The sequence below is a fragment of the Apostichopus japonicus genome, chromosome 4 (genome assembly GCF_037975245.1).
Source record: "Apostichopus japonicus isolate 1M-3 chromosome 4, ASM3797524v1, whole genome shotgun sequence".
In the NCBI taxonomy this organism is placed as follows: Eukaryota; Metazoa; Echinodermata; class Holothuroidea; order Aspidochirotida; family Stichopodidae; genus Apostichopus; species Apostichopus japonicus.
Genome location: NC_092564.1, coordinates 28,729,703 through 28,751,285, shown reverse-complemented (window position 1 = coordinate 28,751,285; position 21,583 = coordinate 28,729,703). Strand labels below are relative to the sequence as shown.

General features: G+C 36.4%; 2 protein-coding genes across 2 annotated transcripts; both read right to left on the bottom strand.

Annotated features, from left to right (window-relative positions):
• Positions 1-1,578: 1,578 nt before the first annotated feature.
• Positions 1,579-8,672, bottom strand: LOC139967072 (ras-related protein Rab-31-like). Its single transcript, XM_071970756.1, has 7 exons — positions 8,207-8,672; positions 7,202-7,448; positions 5,537-5,633; positions 5,004-5,167; positions 4,665-4,694; positions 4,132-4,257; positions 1,579-3,052 (listed from the first exon to the last, which is right to left on the bottom strand). The coding sequence occupies exons 2-7, from the start codon at positions 7,257-7,259 to the stop codon at positions 2,823-2,825; spliced, it is 705 nt and encodes a 234-aa protein (XP_071826857.1). The 5' UTR covers positions 7,260-7,448; positions 8,207-8,672; the 3' UTR covers positions 1,579-2,822.
• A 1,116-nt stretch (positions 8,673-9,788) lies between these two features.
• Positions 9,789-15,767, bottom strand: LOC139967071 (proteasome subunit alpha type-2-like). Its single transcript, XM_071970755.1, has 5 exons — positions 15,608-15,767; positions 14,671-14,880; positions 13,400-13,522; positions 12,116-12,335; positions 9,789-11,569 (listed from the first exon to the last, which is right to left on the bottom strand). Exons 1-5 carry the CDS (start codon positions 15,643-15,645, stop codon positions 11,453-11,455), a joined length of 708 nt encoding a protein of 235 aa, XP_071826856.1. The 5' UTR covers positions 15,646-15,767; the 3' UTR covers positions 9,789-11,452.
• Between the last annotated feature and the right edge of the window lie 5,816 nt (positions 15,768-21,583).

Sequence of the window (21,583 nt, the reverse complement as noted above, 5' to 3'; positions counted from 1 at the left end):
CTCATATAAGGCCATAACGGGGAAGGGCAAGTTTTCCCGGACCGATTAAGTAGGGGCTGAACTTTCTGGAACCCTCGGGCCAGGTGCGAATAAAGTATTTTTAAAAGAGGGATGCTGCCGAGGTCATTGAAGCCGAGTCCAATGTATAAGGGATGTGGGGTTCCTCTTGCATAATTTTGCAGTCAAATGGTGCATTCTAAGGCATATTTAGACTAATAACTGACTAAGGTACAGGCCTGAACTTTTATTTTACAGCATTTTAGTCTGACATATATTGCATGTGTTTTACTCGGTGGCCTGTGTGAATTGTGTTTCTGTTTCAAGGATTATGAGGTACATGAAATCACATGATTTGATTTTCGATAGGTTTTTGTAATTCAAAGGTGCCCTCAGTTTCAAGAATAAAATTGTATTTGCAAAAATCTCTTTTTTTAAATATTTATATTTGCATTCATCTCTTCTGCAAAACAAATTATGATAAAAAGAAAGAAAAGTTTGTTTCTTGACATTTAAGCTTTATTTTCTTTATCAATAGTGCAAAGAATCTCTTAGCAGTTTAACTTCTTTGTGCTTTTTGTTATGAAAACGTACATATATTTCAACAATGAAGAAAAATTAAAGCTTATGTTTGAAAATATCCTTACTTGGAACGCTTTTGCTAATTAGGTACTTGGCATAAAACATAATAAGCATAGGCGTACGGGACCATTTCAGTTTGGGGGGGGGCAGAAACTTTTGGCCCGAAAGTTCCCGTGACACTATCTAAGCGGAGCGCCACCATCAGTTGGCGCGTACTGCGTACAAGAATTTTTGGGGGCAAAAAATCCTCTCAGATTGCCGGAAATGGCCCTTCTGAGGCCTTGCAAGTTGCATCTAAGCATTCTTTATTTTATAATCTCACGTTTAAGAAATTTACACTTCCCAAAAATTTGGTAAATAAGAAGAAGAAAAAATGGTAACATCACTTTGAAGGGGAAAATAGGACAGTATATTCTCTAAGCTTCTATTTAGTTACCGTATTTATTATTTTAACACAGTACTCAGCTACCTCCAGAAAAGCATACATTGTTCAACGACACGTAGGCGGGCTGGCGGGATGATGTCGCTGTGTCGGGTGAGACTGCAATTTGTCTCACAAAAAAGTATAAAAATAACAAAGAATACGATAAACCTGTACTTCTAGGCTTGTAAGCACCCCCCCCCCCCACCATCCATGAACAAGAAAACGTTTCTTATATACTCTCATGTCGGGGATATCCAGGTATACAGTTGACTAGTTAGACAAATTTTTGATAGTGCAAAAAGCGTGGTAGCCCCGGGATGAGCTGCGCTTACGGTGGTGTTACACGGAAATATTCGGGCAGCATGATGCTAAATAAAGAAAGTCATTAGGCCTATATTAATATTAATGTCACAAAAAAAATAACATAAAACGCTCTCCACAGAATTGTCCGGCAAAAATTTGAAAAGATTCGGGCAAGCTACTGCATATTTATGTATACATATATATTTTTTCTCCTCTTAGGCTGCCCTAATTTTTCAGGACTTTTGCCCGAATTTCTTGTCCTCAGGAAATTTGGGGGGGGGGGCAGTCTGCCCCCGCCTCGTACGCCTATCATAATAAGGCTGTACTATTTCATTTTGTTCTTATAATCATAACCAATATACACGTGTTCGTACTCAACCGCAACTTTTGGATTCAAGATTTCAAGATATATTTTATTCCAAGTATCTCCCGCAGCTGCGCTACAACGCCAGAAAAGGTGGTCTCAAGTTTCTTTAAAGAACAATCGTTCTTGTCCAAAAAAAATAGTTGTATCATCATCAGCATACATGAACACTTTAATGTTAACATTACCACCGGAAGTCCGACATAAATCCGACTAAATCAACTCGCACACAACACGAGGTATGGGCTTAAAGGGCAATATTGGCGCATCCTACATTTAACAGGGAAAAACCAGACCTCATGATTCAGTTTGCATAAAAGGTCTTAACCCAACGGATAATGCTATACCCGAAATTGAAAAGTTGCAGTGTATATATGGTACAAATCCAATTTACACTGTCGAAGGCTTTTTCATAGTCAACGAAGAGAATGTAACCGCATATTGTTATCCTGTATACATACTGCATAGCATTTACGAACAGTCGAATATTTTCTCATATCTATCGGTTTTTAAGAAAACTGGTTTGATCATGATGGATAACATGTGGCAAGACATCTTTGAGTCTTGCAGAAATACAAGAAGCAGCAATGTTATAATCTAATTTTAAAAGAGACGAGATTGGCCTCCGATTACTATTGTTGATTGCTAATTATTTTCATTGTTCAAGGGAGGATGATAATATAAGTCTCCTTGTGAAATTAAAATTGCTTTCCAGAAACTGACATTTGAAGTTGTCACACCTTGTACCAAACGTGTACTTGTACCAAAACGGTTAGGATATCACAGTGGCGTATTGACATCACATCATATCACTCTGTTGTGTTTACATTAGACTGGAAGGATTTCAACTTTCCCGATGTATAAAAGGAATGTTTTATGATGCATATAAAAGAATAAAATGATCCCTTTATGCCTGGCACTCATGTTTACTCGAATCAAATCCAACTGAAAGTGAATCCAGCAACGTTGTGTGAGTGCATTTCTGGTTAGACAAGTGCGGTGTAGAGCGACAGAAATATATCCATCCCGCCCCTCTGCCCCCCTTTCACTATACGTAGACCTAATATCCCAGACATCTAATGCCTTTTAATGCCACATACGTAGAAATGTTTCCAAAGCACATATTAAGAAGCACATATGTTTATTTCCCTCTCAACAGCATCTTCCTCCTGCCTTTCTTTCATCTGTTGAGCTAATATCATCCACGTCCTCAGGCTCTTCAGTTATTTTGCTTTGCAATATTTTTAACATGGGCGGAATTGTCACTATATCAGATGATTTTCGTCTTGACTTGTAATCTGTTACCAACAATCCACAGTTTGGCGCTGATTGGCTGAGAGATATCATTGCAAGGGATAATCGCAAGAAGGCCTCCTGGATACCTGTACATAGAAATATGCAGAGTCACCATAAACAATCTTGAGTAATCATAAACAATCTTGTAGAAGTAACATGAAACAGAACGTACTAAATCACTCCTGGATACCTATACATAGAAATATGCAGAGGAACCATAAACAATCAAGTAACATGAAAACAAAACATGCATTTATGTAGAGTACTGAATCACGGCATGCTGCATGTTGCTGTCATCATGTATATTTTAAAGTTGAGACATGACAAGCTTAATCCAATGGCAAAAGTAGGCCTATACTATAGTACAGGCCTGACATTTGTTATAATGGGAACAATGCTTCACAAATGTGACACCAAATCAAAGTTCCCTAAAACCCAAAAAATATGATAATTAAAGAGGATGAAAAGCAGTTGTGCTAAAATTTTCAGTAAAATGTAACAAGTATAACAGGAAAGTTTATGTCGGTGTATCTTTCCTCTGACAAATATATAAACGCGGGCTGAAGTATTTCCCGTTCATACCTGTACAAGTTAGGGTATATACTTTAGTATCTAGTTTACACATGTGTCACTATGCCTAGCACCATTGCTTAATGTATGTATCTCCCCCCCCCCCTCTCCCCCTCCCCTCCCCATCACTCTCAAATAACGTTCCGTAGCCGCAGAGCGATTACGAGCCGTTTGAAATGATATCTAGCAAAATACACTCTAGACATTACTACTTCCCTAACAGTCGAATCCGGGGACTTACTCCGTCCATCTAAACTGTTCACTGTGTAGCTTACATTGTATTCTCCACGTTACCTACTACGGTCGAGGCATTTGCTCGCGCATGCGTCCGAATAATATTTCCAACCGACAAACATGGGGCACGCAATGTTTTTGTATGAACTTGTAATTCTCTCGTCCTCTTCGAATAGGCCAGTGTTTTGGCAACAAAAATGGCATTTGCATTTAAGTTGCAAATAAATAAAGGAGCTAATTCCATCATCATGTTGGTTCAAATCAACTGTTATTTCTTGTTTCTTTGTTGGGTTATGGCGATGTGTGTATGGACCACCATCATATCGCTACTATAAGCTGTATGTAAGGTATATGAACTAACCATCATTTGTAAGAGCTGATGTCTCAAAGAATAAAGCTCCAATCGATGCTGCGAACTGAACTCCTTCCTCCAGAGGAACCTGCCTCTGTTCCGCCAAGTCACATTTATTCCCTAAGACGCACATAACTATAAGAAAATTAATGTATGTGTCATTGCTATTTAAATATGAGACTAACGACATAGAAAAACAGGAAAACAATGTTAGGATCGCATTGTTTGAGAAATACATACAAACATAAATAATACAAAGAGGATTTCTAATTGATAAATTGTCAAAGTGAACAATGAAACCCCAATATAAAAAATAATATGAAATACATATATGTTTATATAGCATACGAAAGCTTCTAGAATATCCACTCTTGATGACAATCTGCTTCAGTGGTATATCACTCATATAGCAGTCACAGTTTCACCTTCAACCTCGCCCGCCCCAACGTCCCTCTCATGCAACCCTTTCAAATGAATATTGAATGTCCAGAGATAGAAATAAGAACAAAAGGCATTTGCAAATTCAGCAATATTTTTATTACCTATTGGCGTATCTACATTCTTCTTCAGCTCTGAAAGCGTGAAAAAAAGAAGAAAAAACATTATATCTACCAACTTACACATTCACCTCACCATCGTCTTGTCTTCAATATAAATGTAAATAAAAATGTAACTGTAAATATATATATATATATATATATATATATATATATATATATATATATATATATATATATATATATATATATATATATATATATATATATATATATATATATATATGTATATATATATATATATAAATTATATATATTTATTTATTTATTTAGTTATATTTTCTTATATATATATATTTATTTATTTAAATATATACAGATTACCTTCAACCCATGATTTCACACAGTCAAATGATGAATAGTCTGTGATATCGTAGACAATAAAGGCCGCATTGGCTTTACGGTAGTACATGGGTGCCATAGAACGAAATCTCTCCTGTCCAGCTGTATCCCAAAGTTGTATTTTGACTCTGTAATTGTCAACTGTCCTGAGAATAATTTGGTAAAAAGAAATTAGAAGGCTGGCTGAAATAATTGATTGATTGTTTCAATGCAAGCTATACATGTACAATAATTAACAATTTTTTTCATATAAAGTTGTTATATGAGCAGAGGAACACAATTGTGAAGGAAGCATTTTTAACTTATGATTCAAAATTTCACAATCACATATAGGTCAAATATTATTACATTTTTTAAAACATGATTTGTTACATATTGCAGTTTATTTTTAAATCAGTCATAATTTCTCGCACAGAACAGGATCCTCAGACAGAATAAGGATGTACGGTTTATGTACTATGTTTAAAAATAATGATTTCAAATTGTCATATATAAAAGTGGTCACGTATTCTCACATCTTGAAGGTAAAGAACGAAGATCCAACGGTTGGGCTGACTTTCCTGCTAAAGATCTTACCAACGTGACGTACAACAATGCTGGTCTTGCCCACTCCTGGTGAAGATGAGGAGGACATCGTTAAAAAGATTAGCAACATATAAAGTACACTTTTAGATATACGATACAGGGATACACAATAAAAACCATCTAAATTATCCAAACATATATCCAAACATTTTCTGATGTGAGGATCGGAGTCGAATCAACCTAAATGAGTTGACTTAACTGGAGTGACAATTTAATGTCTATATATGATCAATACATGTACGTGCACAACATATCATATTAAATCACCTCACAGACTTGCCGTTAGTGAAATATGTCCATCAAGTGAACAGCCAGAGGACGCATCACGCACCTCGCCCACGCATTACGCAACACGCATTACGCAACACGCATTACGTAACACGCATTACGCAACACGCATCACGCATTACGCATCACGTCAACTATTTTACTTGTTTAAAATATTGCGCCTTGTCTGATTAAACAATTTCGTTATCGCGGTACGGCATGAACGAGACCATGTTGTGCGCATACAAATCAATGTTATGCAATGTTGCATCCATATCTGTGGTTTTAATGAAGCCAAGGTGCAAAGTCATCCAACCAGTTTGACGCTTCATGGCAATTTAGTACAAATCCGTGCTATATTTAGGATAACACATCAGGTCGTTTTCGGTATACTAAAAAATTCCTTATCTTTCATACAGTTGGCTGTACTATATTCATAATTTGAGCTGCTGATACAGCAGATTTATTAATATATAAATTACAGAAGTTGCAAAATTGTTCTAGTTCTCGCTGTTGTACCGTTCTTGACTAACAACTGATCCACTACCAACCCCGGATTAGGAAAGCTAATCAAAGGAAGACACTAAGCCATATATAGCTGTTCTACTTCATTCGGGAAATCTGTCAACATATGTATTTATTTACAATGATGATCTGTTCAACGCCAACGTAATATTCTTTACAGTGAGTGATCTTTTAATACTTAAGACTGAACTTTGAACGGTAGGCTTAGCTAGAATATATTCTTCATAGCTTAGTGCAAGGAAAATTTGACAGGTTTCCATTAATTTTTGCATTCTGTTAACATATGAAATTTAAATAGCAGACATGAAAAGAATGAACGCGCGAGTCAGCTTACAGATTTTTAATTGCTAAACCGCAAAGACCTCTATCTTGAATTGCAGTCCTGTTTTGTTGACAGAAATACTCTGTTCCCTCGACTGGAATTTAGAGTCAATTCTCAAAGTTCAAGAGAGATACTCTGCGACAAGTTTACTCAGCCAACTAAAAACAACAAGATAACTAACTCCGAACAGTTTACTAATTGAACTGAACTTTGACTTCAGTCTTACAAACACTGAGTTTTCAAAGCTAGATTTTTTGTAAGACTTGGTACCCAGTTATGTAAGTACAACGAAATATTCTCACCTTAGCATATTAAAATTAATTAATTAATTTCCAAGTTCAGATTAGATCAAAAAGATTGTTCGAACTTTATCATTTATTTGTAATCCGTAATATTTATTGTTAGTTCTTACACAGCCGTGACCTTTTTCATTTCAATTTTGTCTTTAACTTACAGGTAATGTTAGAAACTTGAAACTCACCTTGAGTACCAAGGACCACGACTTTTGCTTCCATAGCCTTCATGTTGATTGCTGACATTTTCTCCTAAATAAGAGTCATTAATTTTTGAAAACATGACACCGCAGGCAGTGGCATAACTCATTGATCAGCTGATTCGTCTTCGAAGCTGATCTTTGAGTAAATAATAATAAACAGCTGACCTGATCCAAACAGAACATATCCTTGGTATATTTATACAGGTAATGTTGACCACTTCGCAGAATAACTCTGTGGAAATAACAAAGGGAGGCCCAGTATGACCATGCTACCATATAATAAGTACTAATAAATGCGTAACTGTTTGCTTTTGTTAATGACATCATGCATGCCTTACATATGTTATTACCAGAAACATTATAGCCAACGGTAAAATGTTTTGGATAATTTTCAAGTGATATGAAGATGTTGAGATATTTGCACAATGGTTCAAAACGTTTAGCTTGTAATTTCAATATAATTTATTCATAAAATTAATAAAAAACGACATTTACCTGCTAGAGGTTTTAGCTCTGTAATGAGCTGCTGAAAAAATGGGCTTCAACTAGGCTCATAGTGTTCCTTGAAAGCAACACCCATAATTGGAGCGTGACAGTGAAAAAAATTAATATGGTCCAGTCGGTATATGAGCTTTCAATCATAAATAACACTTTAAGTCTTCAATGTAAACGATGCAATGCGTAAATTTTATCATATTTCGGAAAATTTAAATACCGGTGTTTTTCAAAATATTTTATGATTTCACAGAGCCAGCGACGACGTTGCACCAAGGTTAACTATATTGATCGAAAACAAATCATACATCAGCCTGTAGCCTATACCATTCTAATAAATATCACCAAACATTAAGTTGTGAGTTATTTTACATTACTTTACGTTACCATCCAACCACTCACCCTTCATGAATGAATTTACGTTAAGTCTAGCAAATATCAGAGAGCTGTTATCAATAACAGCTCCCTGGTAATAACCAGGTGTTGCACACTTACCACATTGCAGAGGCACGATATATTCTACTTCTAGCAAGTGTCAAGCAGGACGTACGGTAAAAACAGACACAGTGTGGGTATGCCTATTTGCAGCTTATAGCATTTCAGAGGTTGGTGCACTAAAAAACGTTCCCGGACTGCACATGTGATTTGAATCGGAAAAGTGTTCGCTGTGGAACGAGAGCTTGATCAAGAATCCTACTTCCCAAAGTCTGAGATGGCCAGTTCAGTCATTAGAACTATTAATCTTTGAACCTATTACATGACAAGCCAGGTTTTGGCCGACTTGCCGTATTGATAGAGAGGGCGCGATGCTCTATTAAAAGTGATGTTTACTGCAGTACATTGCTACCAAACGGGTATGCAGGAAGTTGTCTCATTCTGCCAATGCTTACAAAGTATCGAATTTCAAAAGTGTTCTTGCTGTGACTGGAGGCTGCATGAGACGGGTTCAAACTTTTTCTGAGGGCGGCGTTCCATTGGGGGGGGGGGTATGGGGGGAGGTTCGGATCCTTTAATGAAGCATATACTTATTGCAATTCGCTCTTTGTGCATATGATTTTAAATAGTATGAGGCACAAGATGGGCAGACCTGAATATCATTCAGTTGACCCGTCTGACTTAGGTATCTGGTCGCGATATTTCTTACAAATAGCATAGTAATATTAGTACACTATGTTACAGACCAAACAATCACCAACGACATCTTTACTTTCTATGAAAGAAATTTGCGACGAACAACGCCCTCAAACAGCTGAATAATCTTGGTTTCACTTTAGAACTACTGTATCTCACTTGAAATGTCATGAAAAAACCAGCTGTCAAGTCCAGTTTTTGTTTCATGGTGAAAGTGACCATTCTTGTTACTGACATCAATGATGTTAGCATATTCATTTTTGTATCAACCATATTCAAGAACATAAATAAGTAAAAACTGGTGGATCTGGGATGTGATTTTTAGACTTGCTCAAGTCTAAAAATCACATCCAAGATCCACCAGCATTTACTGCTTAGAGGAAATAGCTCATCATAAACATCATCATAAACATCGGCAACTCATTGGTTAGTAATGATGGTTAGATTTGCATTAACTTTCCCGGTCACACACTTGTTTAGATGGAAAGTGGATGAGATAATTACAGACTAATTAGCAGTTCAGTGGTTGTAATCACACTTATCTCTTAACCTTAATCAGATTGACTGGTGTCATATTACTTGTGAATATTACATGGTTTGGTCGGAATGACATAAATCTATAGGCCATATGCAAAATAGTGTTTATTAAGAACATGAATATTCAATTAATTTAACCATAAGGTGAATATTTGTTATTTTATGCAGATATTTTGATATAATATATTGTTATGTAAACTACTTCAAATTCAGCTAGGAGCAAAGTCAAACTTGTACTTGGTATACAACACTTAGAGATGATAAACCTTGTTGGAGACTAACATTGTCACAGAATATTAGCCCAGAAGTGAATCTCATCCACACAACACTTCCAGGAGATTTATTACAATTAAAACAAACACTGGGTAGGAAATGTATCAACTTGATATAATGATAGAGAAAACCCAAGTATGGATATGTCACAGTATAATTTTATGCAGAAAGGTATGATTACAGCAACAATTACATTCGTGCTACCTGATACAGATATTGGCATTCTTGATTAACTTTAGGAACTAATATCACAAATCATTAATGATGTTCTCATAAATAATATGTCTATGAATGGCATCATTACTTTCTTGATAATTCCCACCCACATTCCTCAATGTATGAAATAGGTAAGTTCAGGGATTTAATCAGTTTTCAATTGTTATTATCTGAGCCCTAATGTTACATAGACATTAGATTAAACAAAGGAAGTATATAATAAATTACTCTTGAAGGGGATAAAACAAGATGAAGGACAAAACAAAAAGTTTAAGAATTTCTAAGAAAAATCTTTTTGTATGCTTTAATGTTTCAACAAACATAGTAAACAAAATGGATATTGTACATTGAGAAAATGAGAAACAACACTTACAAGAACACAAAATGTCTGTAGTGACCCAACAAAAAAATCAAATTGGTATGACTGCCTGACAAGCACAACTACAGGTAGACAACCACAACTGTCTGTCACATTTCTCAATAGGAATAGTGGACCAAATCTCCTGCATTTCCACAGACACTACACTACTCAAGTATAGTGTTCAAGGTAGTCATCGTTCTCTGCCTAACCCGTTTATAATACAATTACCAATTACACCTTTTCTGATTTCAAATGGAACCTATCCTGATAAAGGTAGCCCATGGAGCAGAAAGCAGAAAAAGCAAGGTAACTGGTGTCTCATCTCAAAAATACACAGGTACAAGGTGTGATAACACACATAATGAAGCCCATCTGCTGGTTAAATGCCAACATGTATTCAAGTTACAGGGATCTGTAGCCATTTCTGCTGCTGTCATACAAACATCAGTCACTCTGTAATAGGTGCCCACTTGAGATTTACAGAATCATGGGAAGGTGAAATACTCTGCGTTAATTTGAATATCCTAAAATACCAGTTTTCACTACTGAGATATGGAAGCTAAGGAATGCTGTTAGGTAGTACACCAATTGTAACTAAATACAATACCACAAACACACTGGTTTATTAAATGATAATTGATAACTGACAACCACCTGTTCTGCATACTAGCCAAGACTCTAAAGTATGTAACCTTTGAATGTGGAGAAATAGCATTTTTCTATCATGTTTAATCCCACCCGTTTCATAATGGGTTTTAGCCTTCACCATAGTACAATTTTTCTTTTTTCTCGCAATGCAAGGATATTCTTTCATCATGGACTCATGTTGTTACTGGATCAAGAGATCTTTTCAACATTACTGAACATAACACTAGTTTTATATTTTTCCAAGTATAGTAATATGGCATGACACAAAATGAAAAACCTCACTAATTCAGGTCTAATTTCTATAGACCTTAACTAAAAGTAATCAGTGTTTCTTTACTTGAGGAGGATCATCGGACATAGAATGAAATATCTACTTTCAACAGGTAATTCAGTTCTTGTCAAAAGTCAAGACAGACTTGCTGTACAACTGTTACTCACATCTTGACTCATAGTTTCAAGCACAACAGTCATAATTATAGAAGAAGTCCTGGGAGATAGAATACAAACATGTTACGTTAGGACTTCTTTCATGAAACTCTACCTTTACCAAATTTGAGAAAACAAGATGGCAAGGTCTATGCAATTGAAGCAAGATAATCCTTAATTTCTGCTGGTTCTAGCCTCCTGAATCCGTTGTCATTGCTGATACCAATCTCAATGTTGTCTTCATTCATTTGTCCTTCAAAGCTTTCCTGCAAATGTAAATGAAATTTATGTCAGCATTGCTACGTAAGTATGTTTGTGGTGAGAAATACAACTTTCCATGAAAGTAAGGAAGGAGGGGGAGGTGGGGGGGAGGGGGAAGGAGTTGCTCCCAAGCTTCATCAGTGCCTTATAAATAATGTACTATGTTTTCTGTGATAAATCACCATTATAAAATTTTTTTTCTTTTTTTTTTCCTTTTTTTATTATCATTCCAACAAGAGTCCAAACAATGTACAATTCATAATAACATATAATTTATGACCAATAGTCAAAATTAATGACAACCCATTATAATTATTATTATGGTCATCTCCATATGATTTGCTAAATACTTGTTGCACATAAATCATTAAAGGCATTATCATCATTTGCTTCCTTAGTTAATAAAGGAAAGTTCAAACTTGTGTATTTTAATAGCACATCTTCTGTCTAATTAAATCTGACATCACTCCAAGCAATGCAGTTACTTATAAGCATCCATAACTACAGTAGTGTACACACTATAGCAAATTGATTGAGTGATCATACCGCACCTTAAGAGTTAAGATTGCTGTGTGAACAGCATCTTCCAATTCAAGATCCTCGTTGTATCGTTTCTCTAGGAAGGTCTTGCCATTAATGTGGTTCTTTCCCATGGCCGTAGCTTTCCAGGGGAAGTAGGCTCCAGATGGATCACATTGAAAGAGGAAGGGCTTCTGGTCATCCTCATCCCATCCAGCCACAAGCAGGGAAACCCCAAATGGTCTGACACCACTGATGAAGGAAGATAAAGAGATCACATGATACACAGCTCTTACAACTCAACGTTGCATTTGAAAGTAATATTTACATATAAGGGTATTACCACGCATCTCTAGCTAAGAGATATGTGTGATTACAACCACTTGGCTGTTGCTACAATACTTATTAGGTTATTTTAATTGGTTAATTCAGCAAAGAAACTTTTGCATCCCATATAACTAAATGTATGGTTTAACTGTCAAGCTAAAAATTTAAGTTAATACTAATTCTCAATGTTAATTTAAGAGAATGTTATCAAAAGATTATGTTCTGCTAACATTATTTTTCCTTTCACTGTAGAGTATTGTATCACAAGGTCATGATCATATCAATGTGATACTGTATGTAAGCATTTTTAATTGGTACACCAATGTGTACTACTTTTTGTGTGCACAAAATCTTTGGCTTAAGCAATTATACACTTACAATTCCCATTTAGGAAAGACCTTACTGTATTCAAACATGGTTAATGCATTTTTCTTAGTATAAAAAGTGTCTTGTCATAAAAATCAATTAAGAAGTATCATTCATCTTCAATTGAAGTATGTATGTATTTTAGATCCTCCTGCAAGCAGGAACTTGCGAAGAAGCCATCATTGGCTTATCAAAGCCGCAAGCTAACCGAAGTCAGTCTCTTAGATTCATATTGTCCACTAATGGTAAAGATTTCTTGTTAATCTAGTTAAAATGTTTGAAACACATCTACTGTAGGAAATAAACATACATCATAATAAATGTAAATAATAGTATGAAATTTAAGCAGAATTTATCAATTGCCATCTATTTACATCCCATTTAGGAAAACATCTGGGGAGAGCATGATAAATAATTGTCTGATACAAGTGGCCAAAGGCTACAGTGATATGAAGACCTTCCCTACTGGTTTTCCAACTCATTACATGTATATGTTTATATAAATGTATATTTATATTTCAAATTGCAAACACATTAATGTTTAAAACTGCAAAGATACGTGACAGAGTAGTCTTGGTGTACGGCAGAACATTTATTCATAAAGATATAATATCTGTACTCACCCAGTTTGCGTATATTCCTGCATGACTGATGCTAACCTTTGGACAAGCTGGGCTGTTGGGATCTGCTCTTGGTATGTGAGGAAATACACCTGTGCAATCTTTCTAGCTCTCCTCACCAACAACCTGAAAAATGTCCACAGATTTTCAGATAATTATGACATGAATACAAAATATATAGAAGCAATGTCTTAAAAGATCTTTTCATGATGCTTGTTGAGGTAAAAGGAATTTTTACCTGAGCACTAAATAACCAGTTTCATAGTTTAGTATCTGAAGCTTGAGAATAATGTAAAGCTGCAGGATAGCTTAACAAGCCCACAACATCTCTCTCCAAACCCAGTAGAGCGATTTCATATGAAAGGTGACAAGATCTATTTCTTACTGTAACATTGACTCGGTCTCATGGTAAGATTTCTCAAAGTCTCTTTACCAACAGGGTGAGGACAAGTTGGGGAAGGGCAATGAGGTTCAATAACAAAAGGATCTACACATCCTGGCACAACACCTAAACTATGAACAACCAGCAAGCTAAAAGGTTGATTCCTTGCCATAATTATATGACAACATATAAAGTGACACTGCACAAACATAACCTGTACGATTCTTACCCATGTACTGTGCTCACTAAGATGAACCCACATGCCAAGTATGAAATTTCAACCAGGTTTATAATGGGAGTGATCATGATTACACAGTTCTCTGACCTATGTTGACCTCTCCCATGACCTTTTACCTTCACAGAAAACATAAGGTTCTTTTACTCAATATGGTGTATCTACACACCAAGTATGAGGTTCATCCAAGACAGACTTTTGAAGTTAGCATTTACAAACAAATGTATCACATACAAACACACTCACAAACCACTGCATATAACTTTTACCTTTGGCAAGGAATAGGAAATTTCGAAAATGTAACTTAACATTACATCTTTTATCTGCCCAATTTGTGTCAATGGTAACTATAACTGGTTATCATCAACTTTTTTTCAGTAAAATACAAAATATGAAAACATACTTCCATTCACAGGTAGTTATAGGAACAAATGTGCTTATCTCGCAACTAACTCAAACTGCAAGTAAAGACCAATCTGTGTTTTTTATTTTCAAGTGGATTGTACTCCTTCTTGGAATTGAAGATAGGTGCTCACACTAAAGGAACATGTAATGATGTTGCAAATAAATGCAGCATTCCATTTGTAGTAAACTAACAATTATTCTTTGGCAATATATTGTTTCATTGTTCCCTTTTGTTAAATAAGGACAACATACCTGTAATCTGGGCCCATTCCACTATAAACCATGCCAATGTTTTTGGTTATCAACTCAACCTTGTGAACACTATGTTCATCATACAGGACAGATTTATGTTTCTTCTCAGTTGCAATAACTACTCCATTGGCTGCCTTGATACCAACTGATGGGGCTCCAGCTGCAACAGCACTGAGGGCATACTCGATTTGTACAAGCTTTCCAGATGGACTGTAACAAGAACAAGACAAGAAAAATTCATTGATAACTACATAGAATGTGTAAAACTAATGAGTAGAATGCATCAGGAATAGTAACATATATTCATCAATGTTTGTGTTTAAGTATGATGCACCAAACATACAAAGAATGATATCAGAGGGCAAAGAAGGACAAATGCCATTCCTTGACTTGAGGCGGACCATGTTTATCCTAAAATTTGCATCAATGATTGCAAATTTCCTGTTCGTGCAGACATTGTTCGGAGTTTCGGACAGAGTTGAATTGTTTATGGGTAGTCTATCAAATACCTGTTCCGATGCTATTTCAAGTGGGCCTACAGCCGAAACTTCTATTGTATTCCTCCCATGTTAGAATTTCAGAGGGTTTGACCTAGCCTAGTAACACACACAATTGCTCATTACTACATGCATGCATTCGTAACTGTTGACACATCGTCCTTACAAAAGGATTTCTCCTTTCCAAAGCTTTTCATATAATGTGAGTTGATAGATCTCTAGCCTTACTTTGGAACTATTCTGACAAGGGTGACAACAAATGGTGATAGCCAAGCATACTGACATTACTGTAGTCTAGTTCTTTATCGCGAAACTGAGCTCAATGAAATGCATGCGGATAGGCTTCGGTCAACATAAATGTAGATTATACTTATCATACCCACATGGATAATGCTCAACAAAATGTATACGAATATAATTCTTGAATCATGGAATGTTACCTGAAAGTTGTTAATGAAAAACTATATCTCTCTGTCATGATTACTTGGTTTGGAAAATTTCAAACGCCCGGAAAATGTTTGAACGTTTTTGCTTCACTTTTCGCTGATTCACTTCAATCTCACGTTGACAATGATCAATAATCTATGGCACGCCAACTGAAACCATCGCGGAACATGCTGAAGGCAAGGCAGCGTTCTTCCTCAGCAACTTTAGTGCCATTGACAAATCTAGCTATTCAGAAACATACTTTGACACGTCTGAGTCCTGTAGTCAGGATTAGTCATGCTTCGTGGTGGGAGGGGTGGGGTGGGGTTGGGGGAGGTGAGCCACATTTTAGTCCAAAGTGGCTATTCTTACAACTAGTTGTAATAATAATGACCTCTTGCGCATGCGCAGTTGCTATTTTTACGACTAGGAGTACTATTTTTACGACCAGGAGTAACAATAATTTCCGGTTAGGTTCAGGGTTAGGGTTGGATTGAGGGTTAGAGTTAGGGTTAGGGTTACCCCTACTACATGCGCAGTTGCTTTATTTACTTTGAATTCGCATGAATTCGCCGATGTCGTAAGAATAGTTTATAAATAATTGTTACGACTAGTCGTAAGAATAGCCACGGCCATTTTAGTCTCCATTTGAAGAAACAGAGAAATCAGTTTCATGAACCCTCGTTTTTATATGACAATTTAGGACACCATATTCGTTTCGTTTCGTTTCGTTTATTTCACTTTTTTTCTTTTTTACAATTACATTCACAATAATGTATAATACCAATGTCAAAGAAAGATCTACCCTCTGCTACGCTATGGGAGTTGCAATGAAAATTAGAACTAAAATGCACATCCTACACCCCAGAAATCAACCGGGCTGTTTTTTCATATTTGTTATTATTATATACATATTTTTTTACAGATTAAAAATAGTTATGTTGGTAACCTTTCAGCATTGGAGATAACTTTCAGCATAGACTGTTACCGTAGTAACTAAACCGTGGGTAAAATCACCACTGATTCTATCACTTTACAAAAACAAACATATATCTGTTTACAAACAAAAATAATATTGTTGGGTTCCCAATTTAAACACGGAACGGAGAATGCGGTTCCAGTTGAAAGATATATTGATAACAGCTAATAACGATGCAACATTGAAAGGTCGCGGCAGCTACATGGCGAACAACTGTTATAGCCTATTATTAAAACAACCTCTCCGAACTCCATCACACGTCCTACGGTCAACAAAAGTTACATCTGAACTACAATTCTTATTAAAAGTTCAATTCACACTCTAACTCTTAAATTACCGCCAGCTTTGACACCATCGACAATCCCGTCAGCCATCCGGATTTAACAAACTAATGTTAAATAGACGCACACACACAACAAAGAAAACATACGCATTTGTCAAAATAGATCAAATGTATAGATAATGTAGAAATAGATGCAAGGTCACAATTAAAGTCACTGTCGAAGACAATGATCAAGTTAGAGAACTTCTTCGTCAAAACCGATAAAATTTTGACCGTCGAATTAAAGAATAGCAATTCAAATCTCTCCATGGGCAAAGCTATTAAATTCACAGAAAAACAAAACACTGCCCTTTTCAGCAAACCATCTTTGTTTTTGCATATGTTAAGTTACATACGACATATTCATCTACCGGTTCGACCGAGCTAGTTGTCCTGACACAACTTGACCAACAACGCCAATTTTAGCAATGCTATGCTATCTCAAATCCCTAGACACACATTTGATTTTGGTGAATATAGGAACAAGTTAATCTTCCGGCAGCTGCAAATGCATGTCAGATTTGCCCCTGGGATTAACAATTTCAAAAGGACACGTTGAAAGTAAACGGCGAGATCATTAATCATCCAAATTGAAAATATACACAGCAAGTAATAAGCTAATAATCCCAGTTACTGCCAAAGTTGAGCAACCTTGACAAAAAAACACAAATAAACAATCATTTTTTTGTGGAGAACAACAATACCTTTAGGCCGGTAGCAAGAGTTTTGAGTAACGGAGCTATCCTGGCGAGAAGTATAAGGGGAAGGGGATCTCCCAAGCTCCACTTTGAAGATATTTGTTTCGGTATAATTAAGGGAACGTAGATGCCAATTGTTGCTATTATTTCCAAGTTTAAACTCCATTTTTGTAGCACAACTTTAAATATTGCCAGGGTATATATATTTTCCCCCAGTGGCTACGTCCGGCCCTGAATGTGTTAACGATATCAAGCATTTGCACTAGATACACTGCATGATAATATGGCGTACGTGTGGGTATAGTGACACGCAGTTATCACACATCTAGATCTGCAATACCGTACTTATTGTCCAACTTGAAGATGTTGCGTTTTTAAGCAGACGACAATCAAGTTTCATACGACCGTCACACGGGACTTTTGACTAAGAGTGTCAACCACTGACTCAAAGTTAACTTGTTCAGAGAAGTATCTCGTTCCACACGTACTGTAGCTAATGAGGAAAGCCTTCTACAGGAGAACGTTATTTGTGATAAAAAATGAATCACATCACATGAAAGCGGAATTTTATACGCCAAACCTTTATCCTATTCGCGTTTTAAAACACATCTCTCTCAAAATATGACAATGAAAAGAACAAAATCAAGAGAACAATCCATGGACAAGTTATAATTGCATATCCCATAGCAAAAGAGCCTTAATGAATAGTGTCTTCGCCAGACATTTCAATCTGGAGGGGGGAGGCAGCACTTAACTAGGGGGCACAATGTTTATTGTGAATGCCGTCCTGCAGGGGTGGGGTTTAAGGGGAGTGGGTGTCCCCTCCCCTTTTGAAAAATGTTTTGATTAATTAATTAGCCTTAATTAGGCTCCTTAGATGCAATCTGTTGCTATATTTTGCAGCTTGAAGTAACTTTATGTTCAAGAATTTTCAGGCATAGTCTGTCTGATGTTAATGATTTCAATTGAGGCGGATAAAAAGTTATACAAAAAATGGAAATTAACCCTTTTGCTTTGATAATGTTTTCAAATAACAGTGTTGAAAATTGAAATTCACGCAGGGTAGTAGTGAAGTTTATAAGCACTAGCGATTCACGCCGGGCCTCTGTGACCTTGTTAGTGAGAAAACAACTGGTTATTGTGATGGTCGGTGGAAAGAAATTTTACTGAAGAACACTGATACAACGTTTCGTCCTTTGTAAGAAAAGATTTTGTTTGAATTATTTTTTTAACACTACAAATCGCATCTGGGGGGGGGGGGCACGTGCCCCCAGCCCCTACCTCTTGGCGACGCCAATGTCAGTAAATAATGTAATTGCTTATTGACTGAATGCGAATTCATAACGTTCCACATTCATATTCTGCTTTCATCCATTGAGCCTAGTGTAGTTGCTCTGTGACTACGGTAACCTGATATAATAATTAACGATTAAAGCCCGTTTCACGTCCGTTCAACATTTATGTTGGCTTATATTGTTAGCTAGAAAGTTATTTCTTGCTTCGTTCGACATTGACCTCTGACCTTTATCACGGGGGCACCTTCCTGCCAAACTTGAACGTTATTGGTCGAGTCCGTAAGATATATAACAGATGAAATTATCCATTTGTCCTCTGATCTCAGTTACCATGGTAAACAACTAAACACGTATTTTATTCGTAGAATTAGTTCTAGCAGGGAGTTCCATATAACAACTCCATGGTTCTGAAATACCCATTATACATGTCAAGGTTGCAAGTGAATTCAATGTTCCCAATTTTATACTCCCTTAATCCAAAATTTGAGGTAAAACATCAACATTTCGATACTAAACGTCGACATTTAGACGTCGACATTTAGACATAACACGCTGGAATATTATGATACGAAGTTTAAAATAAAACGAACGTCGATTTTTTTTTAGATGAAACGTCAACATTTCGAGATTGCCATTTTGAAAGCTGAGGTTTTGAAAGCTGAGGTTGCATGTGGCATTCTTATGGCTATATCTTGCCAGTTGATATCAACTTCGTCATATTCATTCTTTGTATACATTACAATGCATGAGTGTACAACTCGCGACCAGTGATGAGTGACGACTACTGTGTGAAAAATCTGCCAAACAAGTGGCAAGAAATTAACGCTCAATGTGTAAATTTCTTGCATACAATTAAACTACATGATATGATCTCATGATGATCTGAGCTCTCAAAAGTGATATGGTAAGACCGAAGTTTTACCATCTCAGATGATTTTTAATTTGCAATAATTTATGACCGTACCTCGCAGTTCTGCATGTACTCATACGATGCGGTAACAATACCTTTCCGACCGTAACTAGGCAACCATCATTCTACCCAACAGCCTGGGTGGATCATCGCCCTGATAAGATTTACAAATTGCAGAAAACAGTTTTCCCCAAACCATAAATTACGTCATATTTTTTTTTATTACCGTAAAAAACCTCCCGCCCACCTTGAACGTCTTCGTCCATGATTTTAGGTCTCAACATTTATTTTCCAGAAATCGTCATGATTTACCTCGTTTGGCCTGACGGAAAAATAATTTATGGGTGCTGAACTCCCACACCAACTAACCCAACCCACGACCCCAAGCCTGTATAGCGATGTCCTGAACATATGACAACCCGGAAATTTCACGCTGCACAAGTTCCGGTGGCAAAGCGACTTCTCTTCACAGTTAAACTTCTCACTTTACATTTAAAGTTCTTGTCACAATGCGGCGACTTCTCGGCACATAATATTTTCTCGCTACTCATGAAGTGTGGCTTCATGAATTTGTGCCGCATTATAAGATTATTTATAGTCATCACAGCATGTTTTCTCCTTATCACATCAATGTATTACACCACATTATTTCGTCACCACCTTGTTTCACGTCATCTCAGCACAAGTTTGCGTTGTCAAAACTCAAGTTTGCAGCCAACACTGGTTTTCCTTGTCACCAATGTAACAAATTTCCACGGTACGTCGAAGAACAAACATTGCATAGACTTTACTGGATGTATCCAATGATGTTCAACAGGCAAGCCACACAAAAAAACAGATCCTGATGGATAACAGGTCAAAGCGATGTTTTCCTGCAGTCGTGCTGCTTTTTTGGCACTTTTCCTGAATGAGAACCATTGGTTGGATGTATATAGACTCTAATAGGAGTATGCCATCATATGCTACAACAGGGGTAGGCATAGATAATTTACCTTCGGAAAGATATGTCACTCTGTTGATTTACTGTGTGTTTGGATGTAACGCTGAAACGAGAGTCACGTGATACATGGGGAATAGCGCCCGCACCAAGTTGGTAGGAAAACTGACTAGATAGTGCAACGATATATGTGTGTTGAATGTCGATCACTCCTATCTCTTCTTTCCAACAGCGCTGGTATTGTCATTAAGAGGGGACAGTCTCTGCATGGTACTTCTTGCCGTAAGAAGGCTCATAAATAAAGGGAATTTTTGTATTCTGTTGTGTTTGGGGGCAGTCATGAAGATATGAATTTCAAATTCATGAGATTTCTCAAAGTTGAGCTGCAGCAAATGCTCGAGATTACAGTTATTGCATTATTCTCACTTTAGATAGGATGTGAACTTAAATAAGAAAAATATAGACTAAAATCCATATTAATATTCTGGTTTCAACAGATGTATTCATCACAGCAAATTTCACGAATCACTAATTACCCAGCAGGAAGTATTAGTTCGTTGTCCATTATAGTACACAAGTTCGAGCCTACTAACTACCGTATCATTCGTTTGCCATTGCCTTCAGTCTGCAGTAAGAAAATTGTCTCCACAATGAATGAAGAGTTTTGGGATGTCCGCTAACTTCTTCCTTCAGGTTGTTTTTTTCAGAAATAAATATAAAAATATGACTAAACACAGTACCTATCTTCTTTTTATTTATGTAAGAATGTTATCAGTTAATTCACTAATTAGACACTTGAGACATCCAGAATTTACTGCTGGGTATTTAGAAAAATATTTTAAATTCGTA